This window comes from Rhinolophus hipposideros (genome assembly GCF_964194185.1).
Source record: "Rhinolophus hipposideros genome assembly, chromosome: 5".
Lineage (NCBI taxonomy): Eukaryota > Metazoa > Chordata > Mammalia > Chiroptera > Rhinolophidae > Rhinolophus > Rhinolophus hipposideros.
Genome location: NC_138051.1, coordinates 16,738,233 through 16,754,712, shown reverse-complemented (window position 1 = coordinate 16,754,712; position 16,480 = coordinate 16,738,233). Strand labels below are relative to the sequence as shown.

The 16,480-nt window shown below is 51.3% G+C and overlaps 1 protein-coding gene across 1 annotated transcript; it reads right to left on the bottom strand.

The window, feature by feature from the left end:
- Window positions 1–6,747: 6,747 nt before the first annotated feature.
- Window positions 6,748–12,247, bottom strand: FOXA1 (forkhead box A1). Its single transcript, XM_081048315.1, has 2 exons — window positions 11,762–12,247; window positions 6,748–9,464 (listed from the first exon to the last, which is right to left on the bottom strand). Exons 1-2 carry the CDS (start codon window positions 11,831–11,833, stop codon window positions 8,127–8,129), a joined length of 1,410 nt encoding a protein of 469 aa, XP_080904441.1. The 5' UTR covers window positions 11,834–12,247; the 3' UTR covers window positions 6,748–8,126.
- Window positions 12,248–16,480: the final 4,233 nt, after the last annotated feature.

Here is a 16,480-nt window from a genome sequence, read left to right as displayed (position 1 = left end):
CTCTCTGTCTCTCTCTCTCTCTCTGTCTCTCTCTCTCTCTCTCTCTCTCTCTCTCTCTCTCACACACACACACACACACACACACACACACACACACACACACACACACACGAGGTCAAGGCACGTGATAGTGCCGGTTTTCGCCGGTTTTCGCCTCAGTACATTCAGAACAGAGAAGCAGGGGCTGGAAGTGGCTGACGGCAGGGAAGGCAGTGGAACCCGGGAGGAGGCGCTCCCGGGAGGTCGCGGTCCCGGGCAGTGTGCCACCGGCCGGCGGCGCAGGGGGCGGCGCACCGCACTGCAGACCCGGCCCGGCTCCCGGAGCGCTGTTCCGCGATCAGAGCGGATGGCTGGCGTGAGAGCGAGTGGAGACAGTTGGAGCAGAGGGGGCTCCAGAGCCTGGGCGATTTAAATCCCCGTCGGTCTGTTCTGGGTGGCTACCTAGTAAGGCTGGCTCGGAGCCCTGGGCGCCGGAGTTGGGCGGTGCGACCAGGAGGTTAGGGACCCTTCGCGCTGAGCCAGGGGCGCAGGGCGGCCTTTGTGGTCAGCGCCCCGGGGTCTGCTTCGCCGCTGGAGGCCGGGAAGGAAGAGAGTAAACACCCAGCCCTCGGGGAATGGTTGCAAAAGGAGAAGCGAAAAGTAAACCAAACCAGAGAGCCGCCCCGCCCCCGCCCCGCGCGCCCGCGCCCCCATCCCCGGCCCGAGGAGCCGCAGGTCGGGCCGGGCCGGCCGAGGTGGCGCAGCCGAGCGGGTCCCAGGAACGCGGCTCGGCCACCCCGCCGCCCACCCCGCTCGGCCGGGCCCCTCGGGCGGGATAGAGCCCTGCTTTGCTCTTTTCGTTGGCCAAGCACAATTGTGTTATTGGAGATAATGAATTCAATCCCCATCAAAGGGCATTAGGCTCGCCCGGGCCCTGGAGTTGCTGATGCCTTTAAAAAAAAAAAAAAAAAAAAAAAAAAAAAAGGAAAGAAAGAAAACAGGAATGAAAGGCTGAGGAGGGAAAAAAAAAAAATCTCTGGGGGAGCCTTTCCCCTGATCGCCGCTTTTGAAGTGAAGGGGCCCAGGCATTGTTGTTCACCTCGCGGCCCATACGGCTGAAGAAAGCTTGGGCTTTTGATGCGCTGAGAACCGCCTGGGCCAGGAGCACCACGTCGGGCCGCGCGGCCTGCGGGCAGCATATGTCTCGGGGCGCCCGGGCACCGTGTGCGGGCGGGGCCGCAGGCCTGGTGGGGAGGAGGCTCAGCTGCGCGCCCGGCGGGGAGGCCCGGACCGGAGGCAGGGCCAGCGCCCGGTGGCAGCGTTCCCGGGGCCCCCGGCCTCCGCGCCGGGGTCGCGATTCCTCGTGCCCACTTGGTGGTTTAGCACGGGGGGTCCAGATGTGGTTAATCAGTGAAGACCTCGGATTGGGAGGCCAGACAGCCCTTTGGAGGGGAAGGTGGGAAAGGCAGAGATTTCGTTGAACGCATCCCGCCAGAGTAGTTGGAAGTCTATTTTTAACCTCTGGACGCGGCATCTAAGGTGGCTGGCTTAGTTAGAGCTTGATGAGTCTGAGAAACTTTATACACTGCAGAGAGGGACAGCTGTACGACAGGCAGTTAGGATTGTTCACCTGTGACTCGAGGCCACCGTGCAGCCGGGCCCGGGAGGGGGCGAGGGACACGGAGGGAATGGAGGGGGACACTCAGCTGCAGGCACGCGGCCGGCTCGGCAGTTTCTCCAGGGTCCGCAGCGTCTGGCCTTGTAGTTCTGAACCCAGAACAGCACCTTAGCACCATATCCCATTTTCTAAAAACTTGTTGCAGTCATTTAAGTTTGCTTTCAGCGCCTTCCGCGTGAACTTTCCCCGCCTCGATTTTCATCCTGCCCCCACCCCACCGCCGGCCGCCTCTGAATTCTTTTGGCCCAGGGGTCAGCCACTAGATCTGTTCGGTTGCCTTCCCTCCCTTTCCTGTCTGCAACCCCCTCCAACCCTCCTCAAAGGACCGGGTTATCCGCCCCATTAATATATTAGCCAGGCATAACACAAAGGAAGCGCGTGTCAACAGAAGGCACAGCAAGTGAGAGGCGAGGGAACCTGGACGGTGCCATGTGCTGCAACACGGCTCATTGCAGCTTGAGCTGGTGAATCGGCCTCCACCTAGGAAAAAGCGGTGGAGAACGCGGCGGGAGTTGGCGCTCGGGATTGCGCAGCTGTTGGGTTAGGCATTTGTAGCGGGGCTATGGGAGTAAAGCACAAGGCTCCCAGGTGGGACCCAGAACTAGGGGACCTTTCCAAAAGCGCCCCAGTCACCTGAACCGCGCAAAGGAAATCAGCTCTGCGAGATTTTCACTCGGTGGGAGCCTCCCTCCTCCCTCGTGCATAATGGATCCTTAAAAGTAAATATGTAAACGAAACAAACCACCACAAAGGCCTTGCATTCTTCTCATTAAATTGTTTGTGTTTTAAAAAAAGGAGAGAGAGACAGAGAGAGAGAGGAGAGAGAGAGAGAGAGAGAGAGAGAGAGAGAGAGAGAGAGAGAGAGAGAGAGAGAGACCTGGGACGTGATTAAACAAGCAAAGGAGTCACTACGTACGATTTCATGTGCGAAAAGGGAAAGAAACTAAGGAGGTTAATGCTTTGTTCCCAATTTCCAGGCAATGCTTTGAGGAGTATTCTCAGGCTATTTGTCTCAGTTTCAGGATTTTTTTTTGAAGTCCCGATGTGTAATCTTTAAGAGCAGTTGAGGAGGGACGTAAAAAGTCAACTCAAAGCAACCTCACACTTAGAACTCTGAATCAGGTCAGCCCTGGTACTAGCAGGGACCTGAACTTGATTGTCCATGTGACTGGACCAGCATCCCACCTGGTTTCTGAGGGTCCTGGATACTGAGGGAGAACGTTCAGCTTCTATACTCTAAGTTGACTAGAATCTAGAGAACCCTAACATATCATGAAGGGCATCTCGGAGGGCTGCTCCTCACTTCCCAGGGCTGGAGGAGAGAGCTCAGACTCACCAGGAGTTTTGCTCTGAACCTGTGTAGTCACAGATGACATAAGTGGGAAAATGAGCAAGTGGGGTAGAAAATAAAAAGTAACAAGTGGGATTTTAAAATATATTTATTTATAATAGGAAAAGGCATGTGTTCTACAAGTTAAAATTGAACTGCATAGGTGTTTCCCAGCCCCCTTTTGCTTCCTAGAATGAGGGCTGGATTTAAAAAAGAAAAAGAAAAAAAAAAAAAAGGTGAGGTCTGCAGACTGAGTTGTCCAAAGCTCAATGAACCAAGCTAGACAGTGAGCTTAACAGAGAAACACTAGTGGAACCATTATGGCCTCAAACTTAAGTATTGGGAAGAAAAAAAAAACCCAGACTATTTAAAGTAATCTATTATTAAGTGTTACTTGGATACACCAAACAAGATCATCAGTAGAATATAAAACCTGCATAAATGGCTACTCTAAAAACACTTTGTATCTCCTCAAATGGATTCAGTTTCTAAATAGGAAGGTTAAAAGATCATACAAGTTGTTTCATTTCTTTACATTCTTACACTCATGAATTTCTTTGATTCTTCAGCTAATGCTTCTTATTGTCCGGAAAAATCTTATTTCTGAATTTCAGCATAATTTAACCACAAATAATCACCATTTTTACACATAATTATCTCGAAGTATTTAGACATTATTTGAACTCCATTTAGTTGCAAAACACATGTTACTACAATTCAAATAAACAATTAAAATTTAAATTTGAAAGTAAAGTATTTTTCAAATTTAGTAAACATCTAATAACTTAAGCAATTATATATTTTCAATGAGTTTTTCCTTTTGACGTATTGAGGTATCACATTAAAATACATTATAGCTAAATGTTCTACAATATTATTGCTAAATCAACAGAAAACCAATTGATCTTGAGGAAAGGTTAATTTGGGTTACAGGTCTCTTACTTTGGTCCGCATTGAAAGGAATTTTGTATTGATTGCAGAAGTTTTTTAATAAGCATTTTTGTGGAATTGAGATCAATTTTTTACAGTGCCAAAACAACGAAGTAAAATTTTATCACTCCAGGAATAGTTTTCTGCTATGGCTCATTCAAGTCTGTCAGACTCCTGAAAAAAGTAGTGCTTTTTATACTTTCAGTGAAATCAGTCGGTTTTCTAGCTTCAGAAAATGAAAACAAAACTTAAGAACATTAATAGGATTTTCTTTGTTTAATCCCTCGTCCCATAATAATTCTCACCAGTTTATTCTACTATGAGGGGGTCACGAAAGGACAATGGAAGCTAAATTTCATCCTTGATTTAAACACTGTATTAGCCATTATGTATAAAACAGACTCATCTGCCTTCTACTTGGGAACACTTCTAAGTTGTGTAGTTTTTACTGAATGAACTGGCGAGCTTTTCTTCTTCCCTATCAATGTTTAGTTGTCTTCTCTTCTTATCAATTAAAAAAAATGTCAGGCCTGTAACAAGGTGAAAGTAACATCTGAAGTTCTCCTCCCCGGCATTATACTCACTCCCAAAACATTTCTCTTTTTTTCTAAAAGTGTTGGCCGGGTGGCGTCGCCCATGGATCGGAGGGCCTCGGGAGCTTTGCACTTGGGTCTGTTGCAAGGTTTCTCCTGCTCGCTCCCTCCCGCCTCCTCGGGAGACCCCTCCCCCACCTTGGGCGAAATTCCTAAATAAAGCGAGCCCGGTGGACCGCGCCTGAGCGGTCAGCATCCCCTTTCCGGCCCCGGTCTGCAAGAGCATCCGAAGTGAAGGAATATGGAAACTCGCAGATGAAAAAGGGGTAGGTGGGAGGGCGTCGCGAGCCGGCGGTGCGCTCGTGGAGGGTCCCAGCACTCCCTCGGAACTACAGATGTTTCCCTCCTGGCCCTGGGGCGCGGCGCCCCGGCCCCGGGCGTTCCCGCGTGTGTGTGTCTGGGTTTCCGAGGAAGGGATTACCCAGCGGGAGCAGCCGCGGCGAAGCGGGCGTGGGGGCCGCAGGAGCCAGAGCGAGGCGCCCGGCCTTCTTTGTTGACTTTTAGGTCTTGGGCTCAACAGAAGATTTATTCGCTAGGAGGGGAAAATGCCCAAACAATGAAGAACTAACTGCATTTGTCACCTCAGGATGCATGCGGTCCTGCTCTGTTCCCTGCTCCCCCGGGCAACCGGCTGCCCGGCCCCAACCCGCGCGCGTCCTAACGCGCGGGGCCCAGATTGCAACGCCCAGAGGTGGCAAAGTGCGTGGAAGGTACCCAGAGGTGGCAGAAAATCGCGGGAGAAGCCCACGAGGCGAGACCTGCTCCCCGCGACCCACCATTCTAGCTTCCCAGGCAGGTCTCCAAAGTGGCCTCGGGTGCTAAACCCGCGGCTCCTCGCCCCCGCAAGCCCAGAAAAAGTCTCTGCCACGTAAGGCAGAGAGCGCGAAGGCCGACTTAAGCCTGGTGGGTGAAGGCGAGGCACTGATATTGCTGATACGTTAGAGAGAGAGAGGAGATCACGGAGGGGAACGCACGCCAGTTACACGACTTAGACTCGGTGTGGCCAGGTGAAATTCCGAGGCCCAAGCTCACGCCTTGTATTACGTTTGGAATTCGAATTTGCCAACGTTTGTTTACCCTCTACCTAAATATAAATAACTGTTGGGATTGAAAGCTTTTTCCTTTTTGGGGAACTTTAACATCTTTCCCAGGCCTCCAGGTTTTGAAATCACTCATACGAGTAATTTCCTTCTCCTGCTTTCATGAGCTAAACTGAGAGCGGGGTTTTGGGATTTCTGCATTTTTCTCAAATGCTACCTGGCACCCTTTCTCTCATCTGGGGAGGCAATTACGCGATTATTAAGGGACTCACGCAGCTCTTTTTATCTTGTCTTGGGTGTGGAGTGGAGCGATCAAAGCAAAGGCTGTCCAAGTTCAAGCCCTGGCGAGGACGGAGTTTATACACAAGAGCGCCGGTAGGCCAGCCTCTGCCTGGGCTGGTGTTGTTATTGTTGATGTCAATACAAAGAAATAGGTGGACTGGAAAGTGAGCCTACTATCAAAGGAGATTAATGATTTTGTGATCTCAAGCAACTGTAGGGGTGTGAAGTTGCATTTAAAAGCTTCTTAGAAGGCAAACAAATCATCAGCTTTAACTGGAACATTATTAGAAGCAATGTTTTAAAAAATATCTTCTCAACATACAAAATAGCAGCTAGGTGAAATGTCCTGGTGGCACAAAGCTTCCCTTACACGCGTGAATTACCGGTGACTGGCCTTCCCTGACCCCCTCCAAAGCTGCCGTGATGGTTGAATTTTGTTTCTCTTTTAATGTAAACAGGGTTCAGGATTCTGTTGTAGACAACTTAATTTTAACACCACATCTGATATTTTATTCTCACTCGAATGCTTCTCAGATAAAAGAAAATGATACATTGGGGAAGGGGGAAAGGTAGTTAAATTAATAGTATTTGATTTCATTGTGCAAAGGCTCAAAGAAAACACAGAAGGCTTAATTAAGTCCATGTCAAAAATGGAAGTAAACATTACTAGGAATAAAAAAATCTTAAAAACTCAATTTTAGGGATATTAAATCAATTTCCCTACCCACTTTTATTGAATTTCTTTAACCACTTTTTACTAGCTACATGTTCATATAGTAAACAAACAAAACAATTTTGTTTTAGATTATTTTCCTTTTTGTCGTGTATATTCAGTGCCAGACTTTGAAAAATATCATATTCAGAATATCTATTTTGGATTTAATTAAGAAAAATAACAAAAATCCCTTTTTTGTTAACATTTGATTTATTTAAAGTCCTTAACTGCAAATGATCAAGAACATATTCCACGGCTTAAAATTTATAATTTTTGTTATTTAAATCAAAATATTTTAATTACAATCACATTGATAAAAATTAACATTTTAATTTGTAATTTTAACCATCATTTAAAGCAATTTCAGCTGTAAAGAAAAAAAAGAATAAACCATGCAATAAATTAACATTGAGAAAACAAAGAGGGATAATAATGAAACCCGTCTGGCTATACTAACACCATGTCCAACTGTGAAAAGTGCATTAACACTGAATGAAACAAGCACACGATGGCAATAATTAAAATGACTACAATCAAATGGATTTTGGAATCTTGGACCAAACTTTGAAATACAGCTCCCTATAACATCTCTCCTCAAACACTGTAATATTCCCTTTTCTGGAGAAAAATATTCTTTAAATGGTATAGATACATAATAGCTAATTTTATACATGTTATGTGACCTCAAAATGACATGACCATGGCACTCTGCAATGCAAGGAACAGAGTTACCCAGGGCTATTCTTGAGGAATTGATTCCCAGGGCTATAGGTGGGTACAGAGGACAAGGAGGGGGTATCTCTGTAACTTCTTGGTCCGGCAACTCTTGAAAATATAGCTGTATACCTCTTACCTATTACCTCTATATGTTATGTAAATATATAGAGGATGTCTACATATCTGAGCATGTGCATAAATAAGTTGGTGCATAATATATATGTATTTTATTTAAAGACATCTGCTATCTGAATGTATCAGAAATGTAAGCTGAAAAACAAATGGCTCTGATGTTTACAATGTTTATGTTTTGCTGCATAAAAGCAGTATTGTCCTTCAATACTTTTAACAGCCTCTAGTGTCTACTTGTTTGTTCACCCTTTCAGTTCTTATGGTGAAGAGTAGTGCCACAGACCTGTAAACTTGTGTATGGGGAATCAGGCGAGGAGGGAAGGGGAAAGCACAAACAAATATTTTACAAGCTTGACCATCTTTCTTTTTTTAAATAAATCCTGCACACACTAGAATGTGGAGGGGAAAGAGGAAAGAAAGGGAGAGGGACAAGGAAGTAGGAGGATTTTCTATATACACCTCTGGATCATGAAACTTTGCAGGGAAAAATTTTGTTGGTTTGGGGTTGGTTTTCTTGGTGATAATATACACAAGGCGTTTTGAATAATAATAAAAGTAACAGTCCTTTGCACTGGGGGAAAGATTGTGCACACACAAAAAGAAATAAAAATAGTTGGGATTTTATTATGCTGTTGTCGGCTCGGTACATGTGGTTTTGTTTGCTGTTGATTTTTCCCCCCTCTCCTGCTACCAGCATGGCCATGCCAAACAAACCCCTAGTCTGAGAGAGCTAGGAAGTGTTTAGGACAGGTCTGGAATACACACCTTGGTAGTAGGCCGGCTCCAGGGCTGAGGGCTCGATGGGGCTCCTGGTGGCCACCGAGGTGCTGCCCAGCGGCAGGCTGGCGGGCAACGCGGCGCCGTAGGGTGAGTACTGTAGTGCCTGCTCGTAGGCCTTGAAGTCTAGCTTGTGCTGCTGCTCCGAGGAGGACATGAGGTTGTTGATGGAGAAGGGGTGATTGAAGGAGTAGTGGGGATCCCCTTTCAGGTGCAGCTGGGACTCGTGGGGTGCCAGACCATGCACCGGGTGGGAGGGGGGCACAGATACTAGCGCCCCAGGCCCGGAACTGATTGGGGGTGCAGCTGAGGAGGCTGGAGTCTTCAACTCCGAAGCGCCCCCTGTCGCTGTTGCCCCGCTGTGGTCCAGAGTCTGGGGGCTGGCGGCGGGCCCCGGGGCCGGCGCGCCCTCTAGCTGGCCGGTCTTACCGTGCACGCCCCGATGCAGGGGCGAGTCGCCGCTGGGGTTGGCTGCGGCCGAGGGGTCCTTGCGGCTCTCAGGGCCGCCCTTGGTGCCACCGCTGCCCCCGCTCCCGCCCCCAGTCCCTGGCTGCTTCTCACACTTGAAGCGCTTCTGGCGGCGCAAGTAACAACCGTTCTCGAACATGTTGCCGGAGTCCGGGTGCAGCGTCCAGTAGGAGCCCTTGCCTGGCTTGTCCGGGGAGCGCGCCACCTTGACGAAGCAGTCGTTGAAGGAGAGTGAGTGGCGGATGGAGTTCTGCCAGCGCTGCTGGTTCTGCCGGTAATAGGGGAAGAGGTCCATGATCCACTGGTAAATCTCGCTCAGCGTGAGCATCTTGCTGGGCGCTTGCTGGATGGCCATGGTGATGAGCGAGATGTACGAGTAGGGCGGCTTGGCGTGCGGGTAGCTGCGTTTGAAAGTCTTGGCGTCGCCGCTGCCCCCAGCCCGGCTGCGGCCCAGGTTGGACGGTGCGTACGCCATGGGGCTCATACACGGGTTCATGGCGGCGGCGTAGGGGCCTAGGCCATTCATGGAGGCTGCTGGCTGGGCACCCATGGCGCTCATGCCTCCCGGGCTCAGAGTCGTCCCCATGGCAGTCACTCCCGCCGCTGTCATGCTGTTCATGGCACCCGCGGAGCCGCCGGGCATGCCAGCTACGGCGCCGGGGCTCAGGCCAGCGCCCAGGCCCGGGTTTGCGTAGGACATGTTGAATGAAGCTGGGGTCATGTTGCCGCTCGTTGTCATGGTGTTCATGGTCATGTAGGTGTTCATGGAATTCATGGAGCCCAGGCCGGAGTTCATGTTGCTGACTGGGACTGAGGAGTAGGCCTGGAGCAAAAACAGCGAGTGAAGAGAGCCCGAAGGGCTGGGTTAGTGGTGCTGGAACCCTAAGACAAGAGGAGAGCATTTCTGCAAAGCACAGAACCACCACCACCACCACGACCACCGGGGCAAACCGTCAGGCGATCTTTTGAGGAGGAGCAAAGCGATGTCTTGCACAGCAGGGGAAAAGAACCTGGTGTGGCAGTCATGACAGATAAATGCTCACAGAAAATATGACCCGGGGGAGATGTGTAATCGCCTTACACGCCAGGCTCAGGGGCTGGCTTCTGGGGCCCTCCATCTCCTCCTCCATCCAGGCTAGGAGGCATCCTAGTCTCCACCTCAGACCCGCCTAGGCATAGTGCCCTTTTGGTTAAAAGGAGTTAAACTCCGAACACAGAAATAATCTCTGAACCTCTGCTCATTCACTCTACCTTAAGGGTGCAGTGAGTTTGTCCATGCAGGGGGTGAGCATGGTGGGGAAACAGGGCACCAACTCTGTGCCCATTTCCCCTAAACCTGCCAGGCCCAGCTTGACCACACAGCAGCCTCAGAGGTGCAGGGTGGCTATTAATTAAACTTCCCCTGACAGAGTTAAGCATACATGGCCATATAACTATCAGCAGTTTTTGCCAAACGGTGACTTTTTGTTATCTATTCTATTTAGAAGTAGTGTTTTCCATCTACTTGTAGCAACTGTAATATTAAAAGGGAAAGGAACTCAGAGGTTAAATAAGTTTTGGAAAAAATATTTAAAATAGATCTACATGAAAGAAGAGGCAGGGAGGGGTGCATAATATCAGTGCACTCCCGATACATACATTTAACTTTAACATGTGTTTACACATACACCTCTTTAAGCCATTCAAAAATGTGCATTAATTTCATTACCTATCTGTAGCCCCCTAAGGTTTGAAAATTTTGTGACACAATTTGTTGAAAGAATCATCTATATTTTTTCACATACTGATATGCTGCTGCTAATCATTTCAAACCCTGGCTTTTGAAACTATATAGTTTCATATACTTTAAAATTCCAAAATCAAAGTCTACTTATTTTCTATTTCCCAATTCTCAGTAAGGAAGCTCTCTCCATAGGGGACTTAATTGATTCGTAGTAGTCTGACTGCATTTGATTTAAACCTGAAGAAGAGTTCTGAGCTCCTTTTTAAATCACCAGTAGGAGAAAACCCTTATGGATAGCAATTTGGGAATGTACTAGATATGTTAAAAATATAGAGTCAGAAATATAAAAGCTACTTCTCTGATAATTTAATAAAAATAGCAATATTCTTAAATTTATTTTCATCAGCAAATATGACTTCATTTGAAACAAAAGGTGAACAAACAGATTTAACTAGGCACACACTCTGCTATGGTATGCAAATAAACTCACGGTAAATTTGTGACTATGTAACTATTTAAATCTAAATAAATTATCATGAAAATATTTTCTGATTCTGTATTTTTCTGTCTATGTCTTAACCTACTTCTTACTTTTGGAGTTTTTTTTCTTTTTTCTTTTCCTTTCCCCATGATTGTCCAAGGCAGTTTTAATAAGCGTTTACAATAATGGGATACTTTGGGGGGGATAATCACCAGCGGTTAACGGAGAAATACTTTTATTTGTGGTGGTCCTGCCTGTACCTGATTTTCCTCGCAATCCCTTTGTGCACATTGTAAAATAAAGTACAAGAACGTGCCATCAAGGGGACAATGAAGAGAAACAGGTTCTCCGCCAGGAATGCTGGAGAAAGTCCGCTTGCATCAGCGCCACCCAGCGGTCCTGGAGAAGAATGGGCACACTCCTCCCCAAACAGGGCTTTTGAAGAAGTTTTATAAAATTTCGGAATCGGTTCGTTATGAAGACGCTCCACTGAGCGGCGGCGCGCTTTTATCAGAAGACATCTGCGAGTTCAACAGCGAGGGGAACAGGCCGCCCTTGTAGGCAAACCCAAGCTTTCTCAGAGAGGCCTCCAACTCCTGCAGCGCCCGCCCGCCACCCCGCGGCACCCCGGGGCGGGCTCCCGCTCTCCGCAGGGAAGAGGCAAGTGCTTCCCAGAGCGGGTACTTTCAAAGCCCAGAGTTTCCTAAAGTCTTTTCGCCCGCTCCGAGACCCGGCCTTTCCCGCCGAGCAGCCGATCGGGCTCCGAGGCCCGGCCAAGGCCCGGCCGGGGCCACACCGGGTGGGTGGCACGGAGGAGGCGCCCCCAGTGCGTCGGCCGTCCACCCTGCCCGGCGTCCGCCTCGCCCGGCCTCCCGTCACGGCTCCCACAGTGTCCCGCCTGCTGCCCGCCTCTCACCTCCTGTGTGTCCGCGTAGTAGCTGTTCCAGTCGCTGCTCTCATGCCCTTCCATCTTCACAGTCCCTAACATCCTGGAGCCACCCTGCCCAATGCAACCATCCAGCCCTGTGCGGAGCGACGGGCGGCCGCGCGGCGCGGGGCAGGGGGCGGGAGCCGAGCAGCTGCAGTCAGCCAAGCGCCCGCGCCGGCCCAACGCCACCCTAACAAGGAGGAAGCCGGGCGCTGCGGGGCGCGGCGTGCGCGGCGGCGCGGCGGGCGGGGGCAGGCGGCGGCCGCGGAGCGCGGCGCCCGGGAGCGCCTCCGCGGGAAGTGAGCGGGCGGCCTCTGGGAGACGAGTGCAGTTGAGCTGATGTGGATCTTACGTCGCTCGAGTGCCCACCTCCTCGTCCTCTCCCCATTTGTCCGCCGCACAAAGACGCTCGCACCTACAAAGCCCGAGGTGCACCTGCGAGGCGGCCGCCAGCCAGTCCAGCCGCCGCGCCTCCCGCCCAGCGGCGCCGCCGTCGCGCGCGCGCCCCCTGCGCCCCTCCCGCCAAACCCCCTCCCCCAAACCCGGCCCTCACTTTGTTTGCAAAGCAGCGTAATTGGTTTAAGCCCGGAGGCTGGGGAAGAGGGAAATGGGGTGGGGGTGGGGTGTAACCCCCTTTGGAGGAGGAAAAAAGAAAAATAGGCGGGGCCGGGCGGGCTAGCGAGGGTTCTTGGTGGGAACCCCGCAGCCGGAGAAGGGCTGGGGCCGTGGCGTTGAAGCCCAGGGTCGCGGGGCGGTGCCGGCTAAATCACCCCAGGGTCCCTTCCCAGGCGGTCCTACAGCCTTTTGGAGACCTGGGCAGCGGCCAAGTCCCGCGCCCCTCCTGCTCTTCTGCTGGCTTCCAGCCCCCACCCTCCTGATTCCTGACCTAAAGTTCAAACCCGGGAGAGGAAAGAATACAGACTCCCCTCGTCCCCCCCCCCTCCCCACACACCCTTCAGGCTTGAAAGGAAAAAGTCCCACTTTTGCCCCGTCACTAGAAACTCGGCCATCCGAGTCAGCCAAGCCGAGTGACGTTAGACCGATCCGGGCTCCTGGCTAGCAGAATGGAGACGCTGCCACGAAACCCATACCTGCGGCTTAGAGCAGGTGAGTCACAGCACCGTTTTATATCTTTATGACATAACTTTTTTTTTTTTTCCGCTTCGGTCCGCTCTACTACCCTTGTCATCTGTAGCAATCGTAAAGAGGAAGAAACTGAGAACAGATGTCTGTGTGATAGGGCAGGCGGACCTGAGTCGGGCCGTCCTCCCTGTGCCCAGCTCCTCCTCCCGCCCCCCTTCCGCAGTCTCAGGGACTGAGCTGGAGGCGACCGTCTGGTTTCTGATAGGGAAAGGTCAGGGGGAGGGACATCTCCCTAATTGCGCGCGTTAGCTGGGAGAGCCTCGGGCGCGGGCGCGGGAAGGCAACTACTGGGCTAGGTAGGTGTCAGGCCGAAGTCAGAGGTGGTTTGCGGAGGTGCGTGGTCCCATCTCTGGCCCGGAGGGGCCAGGCTAGGACCCTAGACCCTTGCTTGGCTCCTAATCGCCCTGGACTGCGGTGGGAAGTTCCTCGGCTTCCCTCCCCCAGGCAAAGTCTCTTGGCTCTCAGGAGGCCCTGGGTGGTGGATTGCCCACAAGTCCTGGTACCAGCTAAAGTGACTGGGTGATAGGCACTGAGTTGGTGATAGGTTGTGCTATGGAGCATGTGTGAGTTTCTGAGAATGTGTGTGTTTTTGACTGTGACCGTGTGTGTTGTATGTACCCTCTGTGGAACCACTAGGTTTCTTTAAGTAGCAAAAGAGTAAAATATTTCTAAAATAAGAATCTGCAAACAATGTTTTTTGTTTGGCAAATTTTTTTAAATGTTATTAATCTCATTTTAAAAAATGTGTTTTAACTTGTCTTCCAGATACCACCCCCCACCCCACCCTGCTTTGTTCTTTTAAATCTTTCTTCCTTGAAATCTGGCAACAGAATCACGTTAAATCCTTGAACCAAACAAATCTCCTACATCAGCAGGGGAGCAGGAGAGGGTGAAGATGTGCAGTTAAGGAAATAAAAAAGATAAAAGCATTGGATTACAATTCCTTTTTTTTAAACAAAAAAATAGGGGAGGGGAGAGAAACGTCACATGGTAAAGAAAGAAATGAGTGAAATTAAATCCACCTGGAAATCAGCAGCGCTGGAGCCCTCCCCAACTGCAGCCTGCCCCTGTGACTGCAAGTCAGTTCCATCAGGTTGTGTAAATGTATCTGCAAATGTGTGGGTCTGCACATATTTCTCAGGGCGACAGTCAGAAACTAATTATTTTGTGCAAAGTTCCCATCAGCAACAGGACCTTAGTTCCATTTGTAAAGTACACGGGTGCGTAGCGTTCTGGGCCTGATCCGGGGGGACTTTCAGTGGTAATGAGCTTCCTTGTTCCTTTCCGCCGTGATACTCCAACGCCCTCTTGGCTCTTCAACAACCTCGAGCATGACTACGGTATTTTCTCTGGGTCGTAACAACTCAGTAATAGCTTTTATAGTGCATAAAAACCCGGTGCTTCAAAGGGCGGGGGACACTGTCACCTTAAAAGGGGGTCAATTAAAAAAAAAGTTTTCCCTCTTTTAGCCCACTTCCCAAACCTACTAGGCCTCATCTTAAAAAACAAAAACGTCAACTTAAAAAAAAACCGTCCCCTGTTCATAGCGGGATGGCCAAAGCGAAGTTTTTCCAGGGCTTCTTTAAAAGTCTGGTGGTGAGGAGAGGATTCTGTCAGCTTTAGAGCCTTGATGCAGTTTAGGGGTTCCCAGGTCCGCCAACCGAGAAATTCCCGCGATCACAGCGCCTCCTGTCGTGGGGTGGGAAGGTTGAATTCGCGCGCCGGCCTGTCCTGTGAGCACCGCCTGGGGAGATTGGAATCCCACACTCCTCCCTCAACCAGAGATTTGGGTCCCTTCGAGCAGACTGCTCTAGGCCAAGAAGAAGGGAAGGTAGTAGCTCGGTTAACTCCCAGCCTCTGTCCCTATCAGTGGCGGTGTTCTAAGACACCTAACAAATTTAGGTGACGTTCTAGTGTACCCACATGCCAGCCAGTCATTTCCCCGAGATTTAAAAGTGAATCTTTAGGGCCGTTGCTGGATCTCTGATTTGGAAAATAAACAAACAAAAAGCAAAGCTTGCTGTCCCCGGTTGCTGGTCAGTAAGCAACCAGGTGACATGTCTGGCTGCTGCAGCCTGCTTCTTTCCAAACTCTTCTCCCAAACGGGCCGTCTTTACCCTGTGCAGAAGACTGTGCTGCGCTTTCCGGGGAACTAGACCTGTTTTCAGCCTCAGGGAGGCTGGGTGGATTCGAGGCTGGGAAGCCACGAGGGCAGCCACGTGGCAGGTCTGGAGAGTCCCAGGCCAAACTCGCCTGGGCTAGGACGGGTCTGCGCGAGCCTGGGGCGGCCCAGGTAGCGGAGAAGGCACTCTCTCCGGGCAGGGGAAGCCGGGACGGTGAAGACGGTGGGGCGCACGGGTGCTCCTCGGCGGCGGAGGGCGGAGGAAGCGGCCCCGCCCTTCCCGGAAGCTGCGCCTTCTGCGCCCCTGGGGGCCGCTCCTTGCACTGCCCCGCAGTGGGCGCGGGCGGCACACGGTCCACCGGTCAAACTCGGCCACCTTCGCTTCCCTTTCCCGGCATTACCTGGCTGGGAGCCCCTTCACAGATCTGCACTGGGGCTGGGAGAAGCAGAAGGTGACGACGGCGGGAGAAGGAGGAAAGGCTGTGGGCTCGCGTTTCGGGCTCAGCCGCTGCCCGGGGCGGCGCCGTGGTCCTTCCAGTTTAGCTGGCCCGCGGGATGGGCAGAAAGCAGGACCTGGGGTGGCGGGGCTCTGCCGTGTCCCCTGGAGCCTTCCGAGGACTTCCTGCTCGGTGCTTCCTAGTCTGTCCCCTTTCCCTGCCAGCGCTTTCACGCCATCCCTCCCCCGGACGGGGCTGTCAGGCCTCCGCCGCCGGGGGCCCAGCGCGCTCGGTGCAGCGCAGTCGGAGCTCCTCCATAGGCCCCCACCCGCGACCCAGTTAAGAAGCTTAAATCCTCCGCCCGCGGGGAGAATTAGACGTAATGAAACTAAGACCTGATGTCTTTCACGCTGTTCAAAGCCGACCCAGACTGCGACCGGGGGTCAGTTTAGGATTGAGGAAGGCCTGGGCCGCTGAAAGCAACTGTCCGCCCTTGTGTGTGCCTGGCCTTAGCGAACCAGGCTGAGGTTCGCTAACCCGGTGTGCGCGGGAGCTGGGGAAGGAGCCCGGGCGCCGCGAGAACGCAGACCCCAGCGCCTGCCTCCTGCCTCCTGCCTCCAACCCGGGGAGGCGCGGCGCTGCAGGCCCTGGGGCGCACGGCCTTGCTGACCAGGATGAGGGGCAGGGGGCCAGCAGAGGAGAAGCACGGAGCTCTTGTAGCTTCGCAGCCTCTCTTTTCTTTTTTTCCCTCACATTTTCCTTTCCCTGGACCTTCCTTCCATCATTGAATCATTAATTAAAAAACTAATTCATAGCTCACAAGCCGTCCGACTCTCAGTAGGTGGGGGCCCTGGGACCACCTTAACCGGTCCTGTCAGGCGGTTCTATGTGGAAAGTTCCTGGCCTCACCTCCTGCCGGTGTGGGCGTGTGTGGACCAACACATATACACATGTGGGGCTTTCACTTTACTGGAAAATATTTGATGTAACGCTTTCATCCCAATA